Source organism: Hypanus sabinus, unplaced genomic scaffold (genome assembly GCF_030144855.1).
Source record: "Hypanus sabinus isolate sHypSab1 unplaced genomic scaffold, sHypSab1.hap1 scaffold_540, whole genome shotgun sequence".
Lineage (NCBI taxonomy): Eukaryota > Metazoa > Chordata > Chondrichthyes > Myliobatiformes > Dasyatidae > Hypanus > Hypanus sabinus.
The window spans coordinates 227,501-244,309 of record NW_026781401.1 but is presented as its reverse complement, the minus strand read 5'-3'; the positions used below and the strand labels follow the sequence as shown (position 1 = coordinate 244,309).

At 52.3% G+C, this 16,809-nt stretch overlaps 1 protein-coding gene across 1 annotated transcript in view; it reads left to right on the top strand.

Annotated features, from left to right (window-relative positions):
* Positions 1 to 16,809, top strand: part of LOC132389338 (uncharacterized) — a 304,378-nt gene that overhangs the window by 71,429 nt on the left and 216,140 nt on the right. Inside the window, exon 2 of the mRNA XM_059961854.1 lies at positions 14,971 to 15,084. Within this exon, the coding sequence (XP_059817837.1) occupies positions 14,971 to 15,084 (114 nt within the window). The remainder of the gene's footprint in view (positions 1 to 14,970; positions 15,085 to 16,809) is intronic.

Here is a 16,809-nt window from a genome sequence, read left to right as displayed (position 1 = left end):
ATGCTGCCTGGATTAGAGAGGGTGCAGAGGAGATTCACCAGGCCGCTGCCTGGAATAAAGAGGCTGCAGCCGAGATTCACCAGGATGCTGCCTGGATTAGAGAGGGTGCAGAGGAGATTCACCAGGATGCTGCCTGGATCAGAGTGGGTGCAGAGGAGATTCACCAGGATGCTGCCTGGATTAGAGAGGGTGCAGAGGAGATCAGCAGAATGATGCTTCAATTAGAGATTGTGAAGAAGGGATTCACCAGGATGCTGCCTGGATTAGAGAGGGTGTCGAGGAGTTTCACCAGGATGCTGCTTGGATTAAAGAGGGTCCAGACGAGCTATTCAAGGATGCTGACTGGATTAGAGAGTGTGCAGAGGAGATTCAACAGGATGCTGCCTGGATTAGAGAGTGTGCAGAGGAGATTCAAAAGGATGCTGCCTGGATTAGAGAGGGAGCAGCGGAGATTCACGAGGATGCTGCCTGGGTTAGAAAGTGTGCAGAGGAGATTCACCAGGATGCTGCCTGGATTAGAGAGGGTGCAGAGGAGATTCACCAGGCCGCTGCCTGGAATAAAGAGGCTGCAGCCGAGATTCACCAGGATGCTGCCTGGATTAGAGAGGGTGCAGAGGAGATTCACCAGGATGCTGCCTGGATCAGAGTGGGTGCAGAGGAGATTCACCAGGATGCTGCCTGGATTAGAGAGGGTGCAGAGGAGATCAGCAGAATGATGCTTCAATTAGAGATTGTGAAGAAGGGATTCACCAGGATGCTGCCTGGATTAGAGAGGGTGTCGAGGAGTTTCACCAGGATGCTGCTTGGATTAAAGAGGGTCCAGACGAGCTATTCAAGGATGCTGACTGGATTAGAGAGTGTGCAGAGGAGATTCAACAGGATGCTGCCTGGATTAGAGAGTGTGCAGAGGAGATTCAAAAGGATGCTGCCTGGATTAGAGAGGGAGCAGCGGAGATTCACGAGGATGCTGCCTGGGTTAGAAAGTGTGCAGAGGAGATTCACCAGGATGCTGCCTGGATTAGAGTGGGTGCAGAGGAGATTCACCAGGATGCTGCCTGGATTAGAGAGGGTGCAGACGAGATTCAGCAGGATGATGACTGGATTAGAGAAGGTGCAGAGGAGATCAGCAGAATGATGCTTCAATTAGAGATTGTGAAGAAGGGATTCACCAGGATGCTGCCTGGAACAAAGAGGCTGCAGACGAGATTCGCCTGGATGCTGACTGGAATAGAGAGGGCGCAGAGGAGATTCAGAGGAATGCTGCCTGGATTAGAAAATGTGCAGAGGAGATTCACCAGGATGCTGCCTTGATTAGAGAGGGTGTAGCCGAGATTAACCAGGACGCTGCCTGGATTATTGAGGGTGCAGAGGAGATTCACGAGGATGCTGCCTGGATTAGAGTGGGTGCAGAGGAGATTCACCAGGATGCTGCCTGGATTAGAGAGGGTGCAGACGAGATTCAGCAGGATGATGACTGGATTAGAGAGGGTGCAGAGGAGATCAGCAGAATGATGCTTCAATTAGAGATTGCGAAGAAGGGATTCACCAGGATGCTGCCTGGATTAAAGAGGCTGCAGACGAGATTCACTAGGATGCTGACTGGAATATAGAGGGCGAAGAGAAGATTCACCAGGATGCTGCCTGGATTAAAGAGGCTGCAGACGAGATTCACTAGGATGCTGACTGGAATAGAGACGGTGCAGCCGAGATTCGCCAGGATGCTGCCTGGATTAGAGATGGTGCAGAGGAGATTCACCTGGATGATGCCTTGATTAGAGAGGGTGTAGCCGAGATTCACCAGGATGCTGACTGGATTAGAGAGGGAGCAGAGGAGATTCACGAGGATGCTGACTGGATTAGAGAGGGTGCAGAGGAGATTCACCAGGATGCTGCCTGGATTAGAGTAGGTGCAGAGGAGATTCACCAGGATGCTGCCTGGATTAGAGAGGGTGCAGACGAGATTCAGCAGGATGATGACTGGATTAGAGATGGTGCAGAGGAGAGCAGCAGAATGATGCTTCAATTAGAGTTTGTGAAGAAGGGATTCACCAGGATGCTGCCTGGATTAAAGAGGCTGCAGACGAGATTCACTAGGATGCTGACTGGAATAGAGAGGGCGCAGAGAAGATTCAGCAGGATGCTGCCTGGATTAGAGAGCGTGCAGAGGAGATTCACTAGGATGCTGACTGGAATAGAGAGGGCGCAGAGAAGATTCAGCAGGATGCTGCCTGGATTTAGAGAGCCTGCAGAGGAGATTCACGAGGATGCTGCCTGGGTTAGAGAGTGTGCAGAGGAGATTCACCAGGATGCTGCCTGGATTAGAGTGGGTGCAGAGGAGATTCACCAGGATGCTGCCTGGATTAGAGAGGGTGCAGACGAGATTCAGCAGGATGATGACTGGATTAGAGAGGGTGCAGAGGAGATCAGCAGAATGATTCTTCAATTAGTGTTTGTGAAGAAGGGATTCACCAGGATGCTGCCTGGATTAAAGAGGCTGCAGACGAGATTCACTAGGATGCTGACTGGAATAGAGAGGGCGCAGAGAAGATTCAGCAGGATGCTGCCTGGATTAGAGAGCGTGCAGAGGAGATTCACTAGGATGCTGACTGGAATGGAGAGGGCGCAGAGAAGATTCAGCAGGATGCTGCCTGGATTAGAGAGCGTGCAGAGGAGATTCACTAGGATGCTGACTGGAATAGAGAGGGCGCAGAGAAGATTCAGCAGGATGATGCCTGGATTTAGAGAGCCTGCAGAGGAGATTCACCAGGATGCTGCCTGGATTAGAGAGGGTGTAGCCGAGATTTACCAGGATGCTGACTGGATTAGAGAGGGTGCAGAGGAGATTCTCCTGGATGATGACTGGATTAGAGAGGGTGCAGAGGAGATTCAGTAGAATGACGCCTCAATTAGCGATTGTGAAGAAGGGATTCACCAGGATGCTGCCTGGATTAGAGAAGGTGCAGAGGAGATTCACCCGGACGCTGCCTGGATTAGAGAGAGTGCAAAGGAGATTCACCAGGATGCCGCCTGGAATAAAGAGGCTGCAGCCGTGATTCACCAGGATGATGACTGGATTAGAGAGGGTGCAGAGGAGATTCAGCAGAACGATGCCTCAATTAGAGATTGTGAAGAAGGGATGCACCAGGATGCTGCGTGGAATAAAGAGGCAGCAGACGAGATTCAGCGGGATGCTGACTGGAATAGAGAGGGCCCAGTGGAGATTCAGCAGGATGCTCCCTGGATTAGAGAGGGTGCAGAGGAGATTCACCAGGATGCTGCCTGGATTAGAGAGGGTGCAGCCGAAATTCACAAGGATGCTGACTGGATTAGAGAGGGTGCAGAGGAGATTCCGCAGAGCGATGCCTCAATTAGAGATTGTGAAGAATGGATGCACCAGGATGCTGCATGGAATAAAGAGGCAGCAGACGAGATTCAGCGGGATGCTGACTCGAACAGAGAGTGTGCAGAGGAGATTCAACAGGATGCTGCCTGGATTGGAGAGGGTGCAGAGGAGATTCACCAGGATGCTGTCTGGATTAGAGAGGGTGCAGAGGAGATTCACCAGGACGCTGCCAGTATTAGGGAGGGAGCAGAGGAGATTCACCAGGACGCAGCCTGGATTAGAGAGGGTGCAGAGGAGATTCACCAAGATGCAGCCTGGAATAAAGAGGCTGCAACCGAGATTCACCAGGATGATGACTGGATTAGAGAGGGTGCTGAGGAGATTCCGCAGAGCGATGCCTCAATTAGAGATTGTGAAGAAGGGATTCACAAGGATGCTGCCTGGATTAGAGAGGGTGGAGAGGAGATTCACCAGGCCGCTGCCAGTATTAGAGAGGGTTCAGAGGAGATTCACCAGGACGCTGCCTTGATTAGAGAGAGTGCAGAGGAGATTCACCAAGATGCATCCTGGAATAAAGAGGCTGCAGCCGTGATTCACCATGATGATGACTGGATTAGAGAGGGTGCAGAGGAGATTCCGCAGAGCGATGCCTCAATTAGAGATTGTGAAGAAGGGATTCACCAAGATGCTGCATGGAATAAAGAGGCAGCAGACGAGATTCACCGGGATGCTGACTGGTATAGAGAGGGTGCAGACGAGATTCACAAGGATGTTGACTGGATTAGAGAGTGTTGAGAGGAGATCCACCAGGATGCTGACTGGATTAGAGAGGGTGCAGAGGGGATTCAGCAGAATGATGCCCCAATTAGAGATTGTGATGAAGGGATTCACCAGGATGCTGCCTGGAATAAAGAGGCTGCAGAGGAGATTCACCAGGATGCTGACTGGAATAGAGAAGGCGCAGAGAAGATTCAGCAGGATGCTGCCTGGATTAGAGAGCGTGCAGATGAGATTCACCAGGATGCTGACTGGATTAGAGAGGGTGCAGAGGAGATTCTCCTGGATTTTGCCTTGATTAGAGATGGTGCAGACGAGATTCACCAAGATGCTGCCTGGATTAGAGAGGGTGCAGGCGAGATTCACCTAGATGCTGACGAGATTAGAGAGTGTGCAGAGGAGATTCAACAGGATGCTGCCTGGATTAGAGAGGGTGCAATGGAGATTCACCAGGATGCTGTCTGGATTTGAGAGGGTGCAGAGGAGATTCACCTTGAAGCTGTGTGAATTAGTGGTGGTTCAGAGGAGATTCCCCAGGATGCTGCCTGGATTAGAGAGTGTGCAGAGGAGATTGATCAGGACGCTGCCTGAATTAGAGTGGGTGCAGAGGAGATTCCCCATGATGCTGCCTGGATTAGAGAGGGTGCAGAGGAGATTCACCGGGATGCTTCCTGGATTACAGAGAGTGGAGACGAGTTTCACAAGGATGCTGATTGGATCAGAAAGGGTGCAGAGGATATTCACCAGGATGCTGCCTGGATTAGAGAGGGTGCAGACGAGATTCACAAGGATGCTGACTGGATAAGAGAGTGTGCAAACGAGATTCAACAGGATGCTGTCTGGATTACAGAGGGTGCAGAGGAGATTCAACAGGATGCAGCCTGGATTAGAGAGGGTGCAGAGGAGATTGATCAGGACGCTGCCTGAATTAGAGTGGGTGCAGAGGAGATTCCCCATGATGCTGCCTGGATTAGAGAGGGTGCAGAGTAGATTCACCAGAATGCTGCTTGGATTAGAGTGGGTGCAGAGGAGATTCCCCAGGATGCTGCCTGGATTACAGAGGGTGCAGAGAGATTCACCAGGATGCTGCCTGGATTAGAGAGGGTGCAGAGGAGATTCACCAGAATGCTGACTGGATAAGAGAGTGTGCAAACGAGATTCCCCAGGATGCTGCCTGGATTAGAGAGGGTGCAGAGTAGATTCACCAGAATGCTGACTGCATTAGAGAGGGTGCAGAGGAGATTCAGCAGGACGCTGCCTGGATTAGAGAGGGTGCAGAGGAGATGCAGCAGGATGATGACTGGATTAGAGAGGGTGCAGAGGAGATTCAGCAGAATGACGCCTCAATTAGAGATTGTGAAGAAGGGATTCACAAGGATGCTGCCTGGATTAGAGAGGGTGGAGAGGAGATTCACCAGGCCGCTGCCAGTATTAGAGAGGGTTCAGAGGAGATTGACCAGGACGCTGCCTGGATTAGAGAGAGTGCAGAGGAGATTCACCAAGATGCATCCTGGAATAAAGAGGCTGCAGCCGTGATTCACCATGATGATGACTGGATTAGAGAGGGTGCAGAGGAGATTCCGCAGAGCGATGCCTCAATTAGAGATTGTGAAGAAGGGATTCACCAAGATGCTGCATGGAATAAAGAGGCAGCAGACGAGATTCACCGGGATGCTGACTGGTATAGAGAGGGTGCAGACGAGATTCACAAGGATGTTGACTGGATTAGAGAGTGTTGAGAGGAGATCCACCAGGATGCTGACTGGATTAGAGAGGGTGCAGAGGAGATTCACAAGGATGATGACTGGGTTAGAGAGGGTGCAGAGGGGATTCAGCAGAATGATGCCCCAATTAGAGATTGTGAAGAAGGGATTCACCAAGATGCTGCATGGAATAAAGAGGCAGCAGACGAGATTCACCGGGATGCTGACTGGTATAGAGAGGGTGCAGACGAGATTCACAAGGATGTTGACTGGATTAGAGAGTGTTGAGAGGAGATCCACCAGGATGCTGCCTGGAATAAAGAGGCTGCAGAGGAGATTCACCAGGATGCTGACTGGAATAGAGAAGGCGCAGAGAAGATTCAGCAGGATGCTGCCTGGATTAGAGAGCGTGCAGATGAGATTCACCAGGATGCTGACTGGATTAGAGAGGGTGCAGAGGAGATTCTCCTGGATTTTGCCTGGATTAGAGAGGGTGCAGACGAGATTCACCAAGATGCTGCCTGGATTAGAGAGGGTGCAGGCGAGATTCACCTAGATGCTGACGAGATTAGAGAGTGTGCAGAGGAGATTCAACAGGATGCTGCCTGGATTAGAGAGGGTGCAATGGAGATTCACCAGGATGCTGTCTGGATTTGAGAGGGTGCAGAGGAGATTCACCTTGAAGCTGTGTGAATTAGTGGTGGTTCAGAGGAGATTCCCCAGGATGCTGCCTGGATTAGAGAGTGTGCAGAGGAGATTGATCAGGACGCTGCCTGAATTAGAGTGGGTGCAGAGGAGATTCCCCATGATGCTGCCTGGATTAGAGAGGGTGCAGAGGAGATTCACCGGGATGCTTCCTGGATTACAGAGAGTGGAGACGAGTTTCACAAGGATGCTGATTGGATCAGAAAGGGTGCAGAGGATATTCACCAGGATGCTGCCTGGATTAGAGAGGGTGCAGACGAGATTCACAAGGATGCTGACTGGATAAGAGAGTGTGCAAACGAGATTCAACAGGATGCTGTCTGGATTAGAGAGGGTGCAGAGTAGATTCACCAGAATGCTGCTTGGATTAGAGTGGGTGCAGAGGAGATTCCCCAGGATGCTGCCTGGATTACAGAGGGTGCAGAGTAGATTCACCAGAATGCTGACTGGATAAGAGAGGGTGCAGAGGAGATTCAGCAGGACGCTGCCCGGATTAGAGAGGGTGCAGACGAGATTCAGCAGGATGATGACTGGATTAGAGAGGGTGCAGAGTAGATTCAGCAGAATGATGCCTCAATTAGAGATTGTGAAGAAGGGATTCACAAGGATGCTGCCTGGATTAGAGAGGGTGGAGAGGAGTTTCACCAGGACGCTGCCTGGATTAGAGAGGGTGCAGAGGAGATTCACCAGGACGCTGCCTGGATTAGAGAGAGTGCAGAGGAGATTCACCAAGATGCATCCTGGAATAAAGAGGCTGCAGCCGTGATTCACCATGATGATGACTGGATTAGAGAGGGTGCAGAGGAGATTCCGCAGAGCGATGCCTCAATTAGAGATTGTGAAGAAGGGATTCACCAAGATGCTGCATGGAATAAAGAGGCAGCCGACGAGATTCACCGGGATGCAGACTGGTATAGAGAGGGTGCAGACGAGATTCACAAGGATGTTGACTGGATTAGAGAGTGTTGAGAGGAGATCCACCAGGATGCTGACTGGATTAGAGAGGGTGCAGAGGAGATCACAAGGATGATGACTGGGTTAGAGAGGGTGCAGAGGGGATTCAGCAGAATGATGCCCCAATTAGAGATTGTGATGAAGGGATTCACCAGGATGCTGCCTGGAATAAAGAGGCTGCAGAGGAGATTCACCAGGATGCTGACTGGAATAGAGAAGGCGCAGAGAAGATTCAGCAGGATGCTGCCTGGATTAGAGAGCGTGCAGATGAGATTCACCAAGATGCTGCCTGGATTAGAGAGGGTGCAGGCGAGATTCAACTAGATGCTGACTAGATTAGAGAGTGTGCAGAGGAGATTCAACAGGATGCTGCCTGGATTAGAGAGGGTGCAGAGGAGATGCAGCAGGATGATGACTAGATTAGAGAGGGTGCAATGGAGATTCACCAGGATGCTGTCTGGATTTGAGAGGGTGCAGAGGAGATTCACCAGGACGCTGCTTGGATTAGAGAGGGTGCAGAGGAGATTCACCAAGATGCAGCCTGGAATAAAGAGGCTGCAGCCGAGATTCACCAGGATGATGACTGGATTAGAGATGGTGCAGAGGAGATTCCGCAGAGCGATGCCTCAATTAGAGATTGTGAAGAAGGGATTCACCAAGATGCATGGAATAAAGAGGCAGCAGACGAGATTCACCGGGATGCTGACTGGTATAGAGAGGGTGCAGAGGAGATTCACGAGGATGCTGCCTGGATTAGAGAGGGTGCAGACGAGATTCACAAGGATGTTGACTGGATTAGAGAGTGTGCAGAGGAGATCCACCAGGATGCTGACTGGATTAGAGAGGGTGCAGACGAGATTGAGAAGGATGATGACTGGATTAGAGAGGGTGCAGAGGGGATTCAGCAGAATGATGCCCCAATTAGAGATTGTGATGAAGGGATTCACCAGGATGCTGCCTGGAATAAAGAGGCTGCAGACGAGATTCACCAGGATGCTGACTGGAATAGAGAGGGAGCAGAGAGATTCACCAGGATGCTGCCTGGATTACAGAGGGTGGAGACGAGTTTCACAAGGATGTTGACTGGATCAGAAAGGGTGCAGAGGATATTCACCAGGATGCTGCCTGGATTAGAGAGGGTGCCGAGGAGTTTCACCAGGATGCTGCCTGGATTAGAGAGGGTGCAGACGAGATTCACCAGGATGCTTCCTGGAATAAAGAGGCTGCAGACGAGATTCACCGGGATGCTGACTGGATCAGAAAGTGTGCAGAGGATATTCTCCAGGATGCTGCCTGGATTAGAGAGGGTGCCGAGGAGTTTCACCAGGATGCTGCCTGGATTAGAGAGCGTGCAGACGAGATTCACAAGGATGCTGACTGGATTAGAGAGTGTGCAAACGAGATTCAACAGGATGCTGCCTGGATTACAGATGGTGCAGAGGAGATTCAACAGGATGCAGCCTGGATTAGAGAGGGTGCAGAGGAGATTCACCTGGAAGCTGTGTGAATTACAGAGGGTGCAGAGGACTTTAACAAGCATTCTCTCTGGATTAGAGAGAGTGCTGAGGAGGTCCAGCCGAATGATGCCTGAATTAGAGATAGTGAAGAAGGGATTCACCAGGACGCTGCCTGGATTAGAGAGGGTGCAGACGAGATTCAGCAGGATGATGACTGGATTAGAGAGGGAGCAGAGGAGATCAGCAGAATGATGCCTCAATTAGAGATTGTGAAGAAGGGATTCACCAGAACGCTGACTGTATTTGAGCGGGTGAAGAGGAGATTCAGCAGAATGATGCCTCAATAAGAGATTGTGAAGAAGGGAATAACCAGGACGCTGCCTGGATTAGAGAAGGTGCAGAGAAGATTCACCAGAATGCTGCCTGGATTAGAGAGTATGCCGCGGAGATTCACCAGGATGCTGCCTGGAATACAAAGGGTGCAGACGAGATTCACAAGGACGCTGCCTGGAGTAGAGTGTGTGCAGATGAGAATCACCTGGAAGCTGTGTGAATTACAGAGGGTGCAGAGGACTTTAACAAGCATTCTCTCTGGATTAGAGAGGGTGCAGAGGAGCTTCAGCCGAATGATGCCTCAGTTAGAGATAGTCAAGAAGTGATTCACCAGGACGCTGCCTGAATTAGAGAAGGTGCAGAGGAGATTCACCAGGATGCTGCCTGGATTAGAGATGGTGCAGACGAGATTCAGCAGGATGATGACTGGATTAGAGAGGGTGAAGAGGAGATCAGCAGAATGATGCCTCAATTAGAGATTGTGAAGAAGGGATTCACCAGGACGCTGACTGGATTAGAGAGGGTGCAGAGGAGATTGATCAGGACGCTGCCTGAATTAGAGTGGGTGCAGAGGAGATTTATCGGGATGCTGCCTGGATTAGAGAGGGTGCAGAGGAGATTCACTAGGATGCTGCCTGGATTAGAGGGATGCAGAGGAGATTCACCAGGATGCTGCCTGGATTGGAGAGTGTGCAGAGGAGATTCACCGGGACGCTGCCTGGATTAGAGAGGGTGCAGAGGAGATTCACCAGGACGCTGCCTGGATTGGAGAGTGTGCAGAGGAGATTCACCGGGACGCTGCCTGGATTAGAGAGGGTGCAGAGGAGATTCACCATGATGCTGCCTGGATTAGAGAGGGTGCAGAGGAGATTCACTAGGATGATGCCTGGATTAGAGGGGGTGCAGAGGAGATTCACCAGGACGCTGCCTGGATTGGCGAGGTGGCAGAGGAGATTCCCCAGGATGCTGCCTGGATTAGATAGGGTGCTGACGAGATTCACAAGGATGCACACTGGATTAGGGAGTGTGCAGAGGAGATTCCCCAGGATGCTGCCTGGATTAGAGAGGGTGCAGACGAGATTCACAAGGATGCTGACTGGATTAGAGAGTGTGCAAACGAGATTCAACAGGATGCTGCCTGGATTACAGGTGGTGCAGAGGAGATTCAACAGGATGCAGCCTGGATTAGAGAGGGTGCCGAGGAGTTTCACCAGGATGCAGCCTGGGTTAGAGAGCGTGCAGACGAGATTCACAAGGATGCTGACTGGATTAGAGAGTGTGCAAACGTGATTCAACAGGATGCAGCCTGGATTACAGATGGTGCAGAGGAGATTCAACAGGATGCAGCCTGGATTAGAGAGGGAGCAGAGGAGATTCACCTGGAAGCTGTGTGAATTTCAGAGGGTGCAGAGGACTTTAACAAGCATTCTCTCTGGATTAGAGAGGGTGCTGAGGAGGTCCAGCCGAATGATGCCTGAATTAGAGATAGTGAAGAAGGGATTCACCAGGACGCTGCCTGGATTAGAGAGTGTGCAGAGGGGATTCACCAGAATGCTGCCTGGATTAGAGAGGGTGCAGACGAGATTCAGCAGGATGATGACTGGATTAGAGAGGGAGCAGAGGAGATCAGCAGAATGATGCCTCAATTAGAGAATGTGAAGATGGGATTCACCAGAACGATGACTGTATTTGATTGGTGAAGAGGAGATTCAGCAGAATGATGCCTCAATAAGAGATTGTGAAGAAGGGATTAACCAGTACGCTGCCTGGATTAGAGAATGTGCAGAGAAGATTCACCAGAATGCTGCCCGGATTAGAGAGGGTGCAGAGGAGATTCACCAGGATGCTGCCTGGAATACAAAGGGTGCAGACGAGATTCACAAGGACGCTGCCTGGAGTAGAGTGTGTGCAGAGGAGATTCAGCCGGATGCTGTCTGGATTACAGGGTGCAGATGAGATTCACCTCGAAGCTGTGTGAATTAGAAAGGGTGCAGAGGACTTTATCAAGCATGCTGTCTGGATTAGAGAGGGTGCAGAGGAGCTTCAGCCGAATGATGCCTCAGTTAGAGATAGTCAAGAAGTGATTCACCAGGACGCTGTCTGTATTAGAGAAGGTGCAGAGGAGATTCACCAGAATGCTGCCTGGATTAGAGAGGGTGCAGACGAGATTCCGCAGGATGATGACTGGATTAGAGAGGGTGAAGAGGAGATCAGCAGAATGATGCCTCAATTAGAGATTGTGAAGAAGGGATTCACCAGGACGCTGACTGGATTAGAGAGGGTGCAGAGGAGATTGATCAGGACGCTGCCTGAATTAGAGTGGGTGCAGAGGAGATTTATCGGGATGCTGCCTGGATTAGAGAGGGTGCAGAGGAGATTCACCAAGATGCTGCCTGGACTAGAGAGGGTGCAGAGGATATTCCCCAGGATGCTGCCTGGATTAGAGAGTATGCCGCGGAGATTCACCAGGATGCTGCCTGGAATACAAAGGGTGCAGACGAGATTCACAAGGACGCTGCCTGGAGTAGAGTGTGTGCAGAGGAGATTCAGCCGGATGCTGTCTGGATTACAGGGTGCAGATGAGATTCACCTCGAAGCTGTGTGAATTAGAAAGGGTGCAGAGGAGTTTATCAAGCATGCTGCCTCGATTAGAGAGGGTGCAGAGGAGCTTCAGCCGAATGATGCCTCAATTAGTGATAGACAAGAAGTGATTCACCAGGACGCTGCCTGAATTAGAGAAGGTGAAGTGGAGATCAGCAGAATGATGCCTCAATTAGAGATTGTGAAGAAGGGATTCACCAGGACGCTGCCTGAATTAGAGTGGGTGCAGAGGAGATTTATCGGGATGCTGCCTGGATTAGAGGGATGCAGAGGAGATTCACCAGGATGCTGCCTGGATTGGAGAGTGTGCAGAGGAGATTCACCGGGACGCTGCCTGGATTAGAGAGGGTGCAGAGGAGATTCACCATGATGCTGCCTGGATTAGAGAGGGTGCAGAGGAGATTCACCAGGATGCTGCCTGGATTGGAGAGGGTGCAGAGGATATTCACTAGGATTCTGCCTGGATTAGAGTGGGTGCAGAGGATATTCCCCAGGATGCTGCCTGGATTAGAGAGGGTGCAGAGGAGATTCACCATGATGCTGCCTGGATTAGAGAGGGTGCAGAGGAGATTCACTAGGATGATGACTGGATTAGAGGGGGTGCAGAGGAGATTCACCAGGACGCTGCCTGGATTGGAGAGGTTGCAGAGGAGATTCCCCAGGATGCTGCCTGGATTAGATAGGGTGCTGACGAGATTCACAAGGATGCTCACTGGATTAGAGATGGTGTAGAGGAGATTCACCAGGAGGCTGCCTGGATTAGAGTGCGTGCGGAGGAGAATCCTCAGGATGCTGCCTGGATTAGAGAGGGTGCAGAGGAGATTCACCAGGATGATGCCTGGATTAGAGAGGGTACAGAGGAGATTCACCAGGATGCTGCCTGGATTAGAGAGGGTGCAGACGAGATTCAGCAGGATGATGCCTGGATTAGAGAGGGTACAGAGGAGATTCACCAGGACCCTGTCTGGATTAGAGAGGGTGCAGAGGAGATTCCCCAGGACCCTGTCTGGATTAGAGAGGGTGCAGAGGAGATTGACCAGGACGCTGCCAGGATTAGAGAGGGTTCAGAGGAGATTCACCGGGACGCTGCCTGGATTAGAGAGGGTGCAGAGGAGATTCACCAGGATGCTGCCTGGATTAGAGAGGGTGCAGAGGAGATTCACCAGGACGCTGTCCGGATTGGAGAGGGTGCAGAGGAGATTCACCAGGATGCTGCCTGGAGTAGAGAGAGTGCAGAGGAGATTGACCAGGACCCGGTCTGGATTAGAGAGGGTGCAGAGGAGATTCACCAGGATGCTGCCAGGATTAGAGAGGATGCAGAGGAGATTCACCAGGACGCTGCCTGGATTAGAGAGGGTGCAGAAGAGATTCACCAGGACGCTGCCTGGATTAGAGAGGGTGCAGCGGAGATTCACCAGGACCCTGTCTGGATTAGAGAGGGTGCAGTGGAGATCCACCAGGACGCTGCCTGGATTAGAGAGGGTGCAGAGGAGATTCACCAGGACCCTGTCTGGATTAGAGAGGGTGCAGAGGAGATTCACCAGGATGCTGTCTGGATTAGAGAGGGTGCAGAGGAGATTCACCAGGATGCTGCTTGGAGTAGAGAGAGTGCAGAGGAGATTCACCAGGACCCTGTCTGGATTAGAGAGGGTGCAGAGGAGATTCACCAGCATGCTGTCTGGATTAGAGAGGGTGCAGAGGAGATTCACCAGGATGCTGTCTGTATTAGAGAGGGTGCAGAGGAGATTCACCAGGATGCTGCTTGGAGTAGAGAGAGTGCAGAGGAGATTCACCAGGACCCTGTCTGGATTAGAGAGGGTGCAGAGGAGATTCACCAGGACCCTGTCTGGATTCGAGAGAGTGCAGAGGAGATTCACCAGGCCCCTGTCTGGATTAGAGAGAGTGCAGAGGGGATTCACCAGGCCTCTGTCTGGATTAGAGAGGGTGCAGAGGGGATTCCCCAGGCCCCTGTCTGGATTAGAGGGAATGTTTTATGAGGAGAGTCTGAGCGAACTCTGGCTTTTCTCTTTGGAGCGAAGGAGGATGAGAAATGACGTGATAGGGTTGGAGATGACGATAAGCGGCGTAGATCGAGTGGACGGCAAGAGACGTGACCCCGAGGGCGGATGGAGATGGTTAGTATGAAGCGACGCAATTTATCAGTGTTTGGAAGAAAGTTTGGCTGGAATGCCAGTGGGAGTTTTTATTTACACACAGAATGGTGGGCGTGTGGACCTCCCCGTCAGGGGTGGCGCTAGAGGCATGTACATTAGTGTCTTTTCAGAGACTCTGGGGCACATGGCTGGTAGAAACATGGTTATGTTGGAGGAAGCATTAGATTGGTCTTAGAGTGGGTTTAAGGGTCGGCACGTCATTTTGGGCCGAATGGCCTGTCGCGTGTTATTTTACATAATATTCTGTAATCATGTGTGTTCAATATGATGATTCCTCTCTTCCCCCAATCTCTCTTCTCTCCCGTCAAACTCTCTTTCTTTCCACAATCTCTCTCACTCTTTATCTCACCATCTCTGCCCTCTTCATCTCCCGGACTGTCTCGCCCCTGTCCCTCCGCCTCTCGGTGTCCCTCACCAATTACCCTCTCTTCTCTCTCTCTCCCCTCTCTCCCTTCCCCTCTCTTGCTTTTCTCTTTATTCCCTCTCCCGCCTTTCTCCACTGTCCCTCCCTCCCTCTTCCCCCTTTCTGCCACTGCTCCTTTCCCACTCCCCCTTCTCCATCTTCCCTTCCCCGGCCTCTTCCTCTCTTCTCACCCTCTCCATTCTCTCTCCCTTATTCACCCTCCCCTTTCCACCTTTCTCCCTTTACCCCCTCTGCATTCTTTCTCCTCTATTCACTCTCTCCTTTCCACCTTTCTCCCTTTACCCCCTCTCACCATCCTCTCTTTCTAACCTACTCTCCCCTCTCCCTTCACCCACTCTGCCTCTCTATGTTGTTTCTCGTTTTCCCTCTCTCTCCTCCATCCCCTTTCTCCCTCCACCCTCGCTCCCGTTCTCTCTCCCCTCTCTCCCATCCCTCTCTCTCCAACTCACGCCCCTACCTGCCCCGCCCCTCTTCCCTCTCTCCCGTCTATCTTTACCAGGCGATCTGACATCTACCTACTCGGAACTCAAATTTGGGAAACCGGGCCCCTCTGTCGACGAGGGATCCCCCGTTTCCTCGGGAGGCGGGGACTGGCCAGTTTCTGCCAGGACAGGTCAGAGTTCACCGTCGCAACGTCATTGGGGAAGGTTGTACGCGTCAAGTCTCCAAGTGTGTTAACGTCCCTGGCTGTACCACTTCCTCATCCACTGGTCACCCTTTGGGTGAAAGGGCTGCCTCTGGGTGATCTATTTACTCACCTTGCCCCTTCAACTTCAACCTGTCCCATCCCTGAGGGCGGGGTGTGGAGTGGTGAGGGGCCAGGGCGCGTTTACCCAATCAGTGTCGCTCGATGATTCATACGACCTGCCCGACCTCTCTCCGTAACTGGTTCCCTCGAGTCCCGGCAACATACTCGTAAATCTCCCTCCGCGGCATCTTTCCTACAGCAGGGCGACCAAAACCAAACACCGTACTCCAAGCTCGGCCTCACCAACGTCTCGTACAACTGGGACGTGACTCCCCGACTCCAGTACTCAGTGTCCCGGCTGATGAAGGTCAGCGTGTCGAACGCCCACTTCACCGTCCTGTCTACCCGTGACTCCACTTTCAGGGAACCGTGTCCATGTACCCGTGCCCCTCTGTTCCACAACACTCCACAGGGTCCCTGTCTACCCGTGACTCCACTTTCAGGGAACCGTGTCCCTGTACCCCAGGGTCCCTCTGTTCTACAACACTCCCCAGGGTCCCTGTCTACCCGTGACTCCACTTTCAGGGAACCGTGTCCCTGTACCCCTGGGCCCCTCTGTTCTACAACACTCCCCAGGGTCCCTGTCTACCTGTGACTCCACCTTCAGGGAACCGTATCCCTGTACCCCTGGGTCCCTCTGTTCCACAACACTCCACAGGGTCCCCGTCTACCCGTGACTCCACTTTCAGGGAACCGTGTCCCTGTACCCCTGGGTCCCTCTGTTCCACAACTCTCCCCAGGGTCCCCGTCTACCCGTGACTCCACTTTCAGGGAACCGTGTCCCTGTACCCCTGGGTCCCTCTGTTCTACAACACTCCCCAGGGTCCCCGTCTACCCGTGACTCCACTTTCAGGGAACCGTGTCCCTGTACCCCTGGGTCCCTCTGCTCTACGACACTCCCCAGGGTCCCTATCTACCCGTGACTCCACTTTCAGGGAACCGTGTCCTTTTTCCCCCTGGGTCCCTCTGTTCTACAACACTCCCCAGGGTCCTTGTCTACCCGTGACTCCACTTTCAGGGATCCGTGTCTCTGTACCCCTGGGTCCTTCTGTTCTACAACACTCACCAAGGGCCCCGTCTACCCATGACTCCACTTTCAGGGTACCCTGTCCCTGTACCCCTGGGTCTCTCTGTTCCACAACACTCCACAGGGTCCCCGTCTACCCGTGACTCCACTTTCAGGGAACCGTGTCCCTGTACCCCTGGGTCCCTCTGTTCTACAACACTCCCCAGGTTCCCTGTCTACCCGTGACTCCACTTTCAGGCAACCGTGTCCCTGTACCCCTGGGTCCCTCTGTTCTACAACACTCCCCAGGGTCCCTGTCTACCCGTGACTCCACTTTCAGTGAACCGTGTCCCTGTTCCCCCTGGGTCCCTCAGTTCTACAACACTCCCCAAGGGCCCTGTCTACCCATGACTCCACTTTCAGGGAACCGTGTCCCTGTACCCCTGGGCCCCTCTGTTCTACAACACTCCCCAGGGTCCCTGTCTACCTGTGACTCCACCTTCAGGGAACCGTATCCCTGTACCCCTGGGTCCCTCTGTTCCACAACACTCCACAGGGTCCCCGTCTACCCGTGACTCCACTTT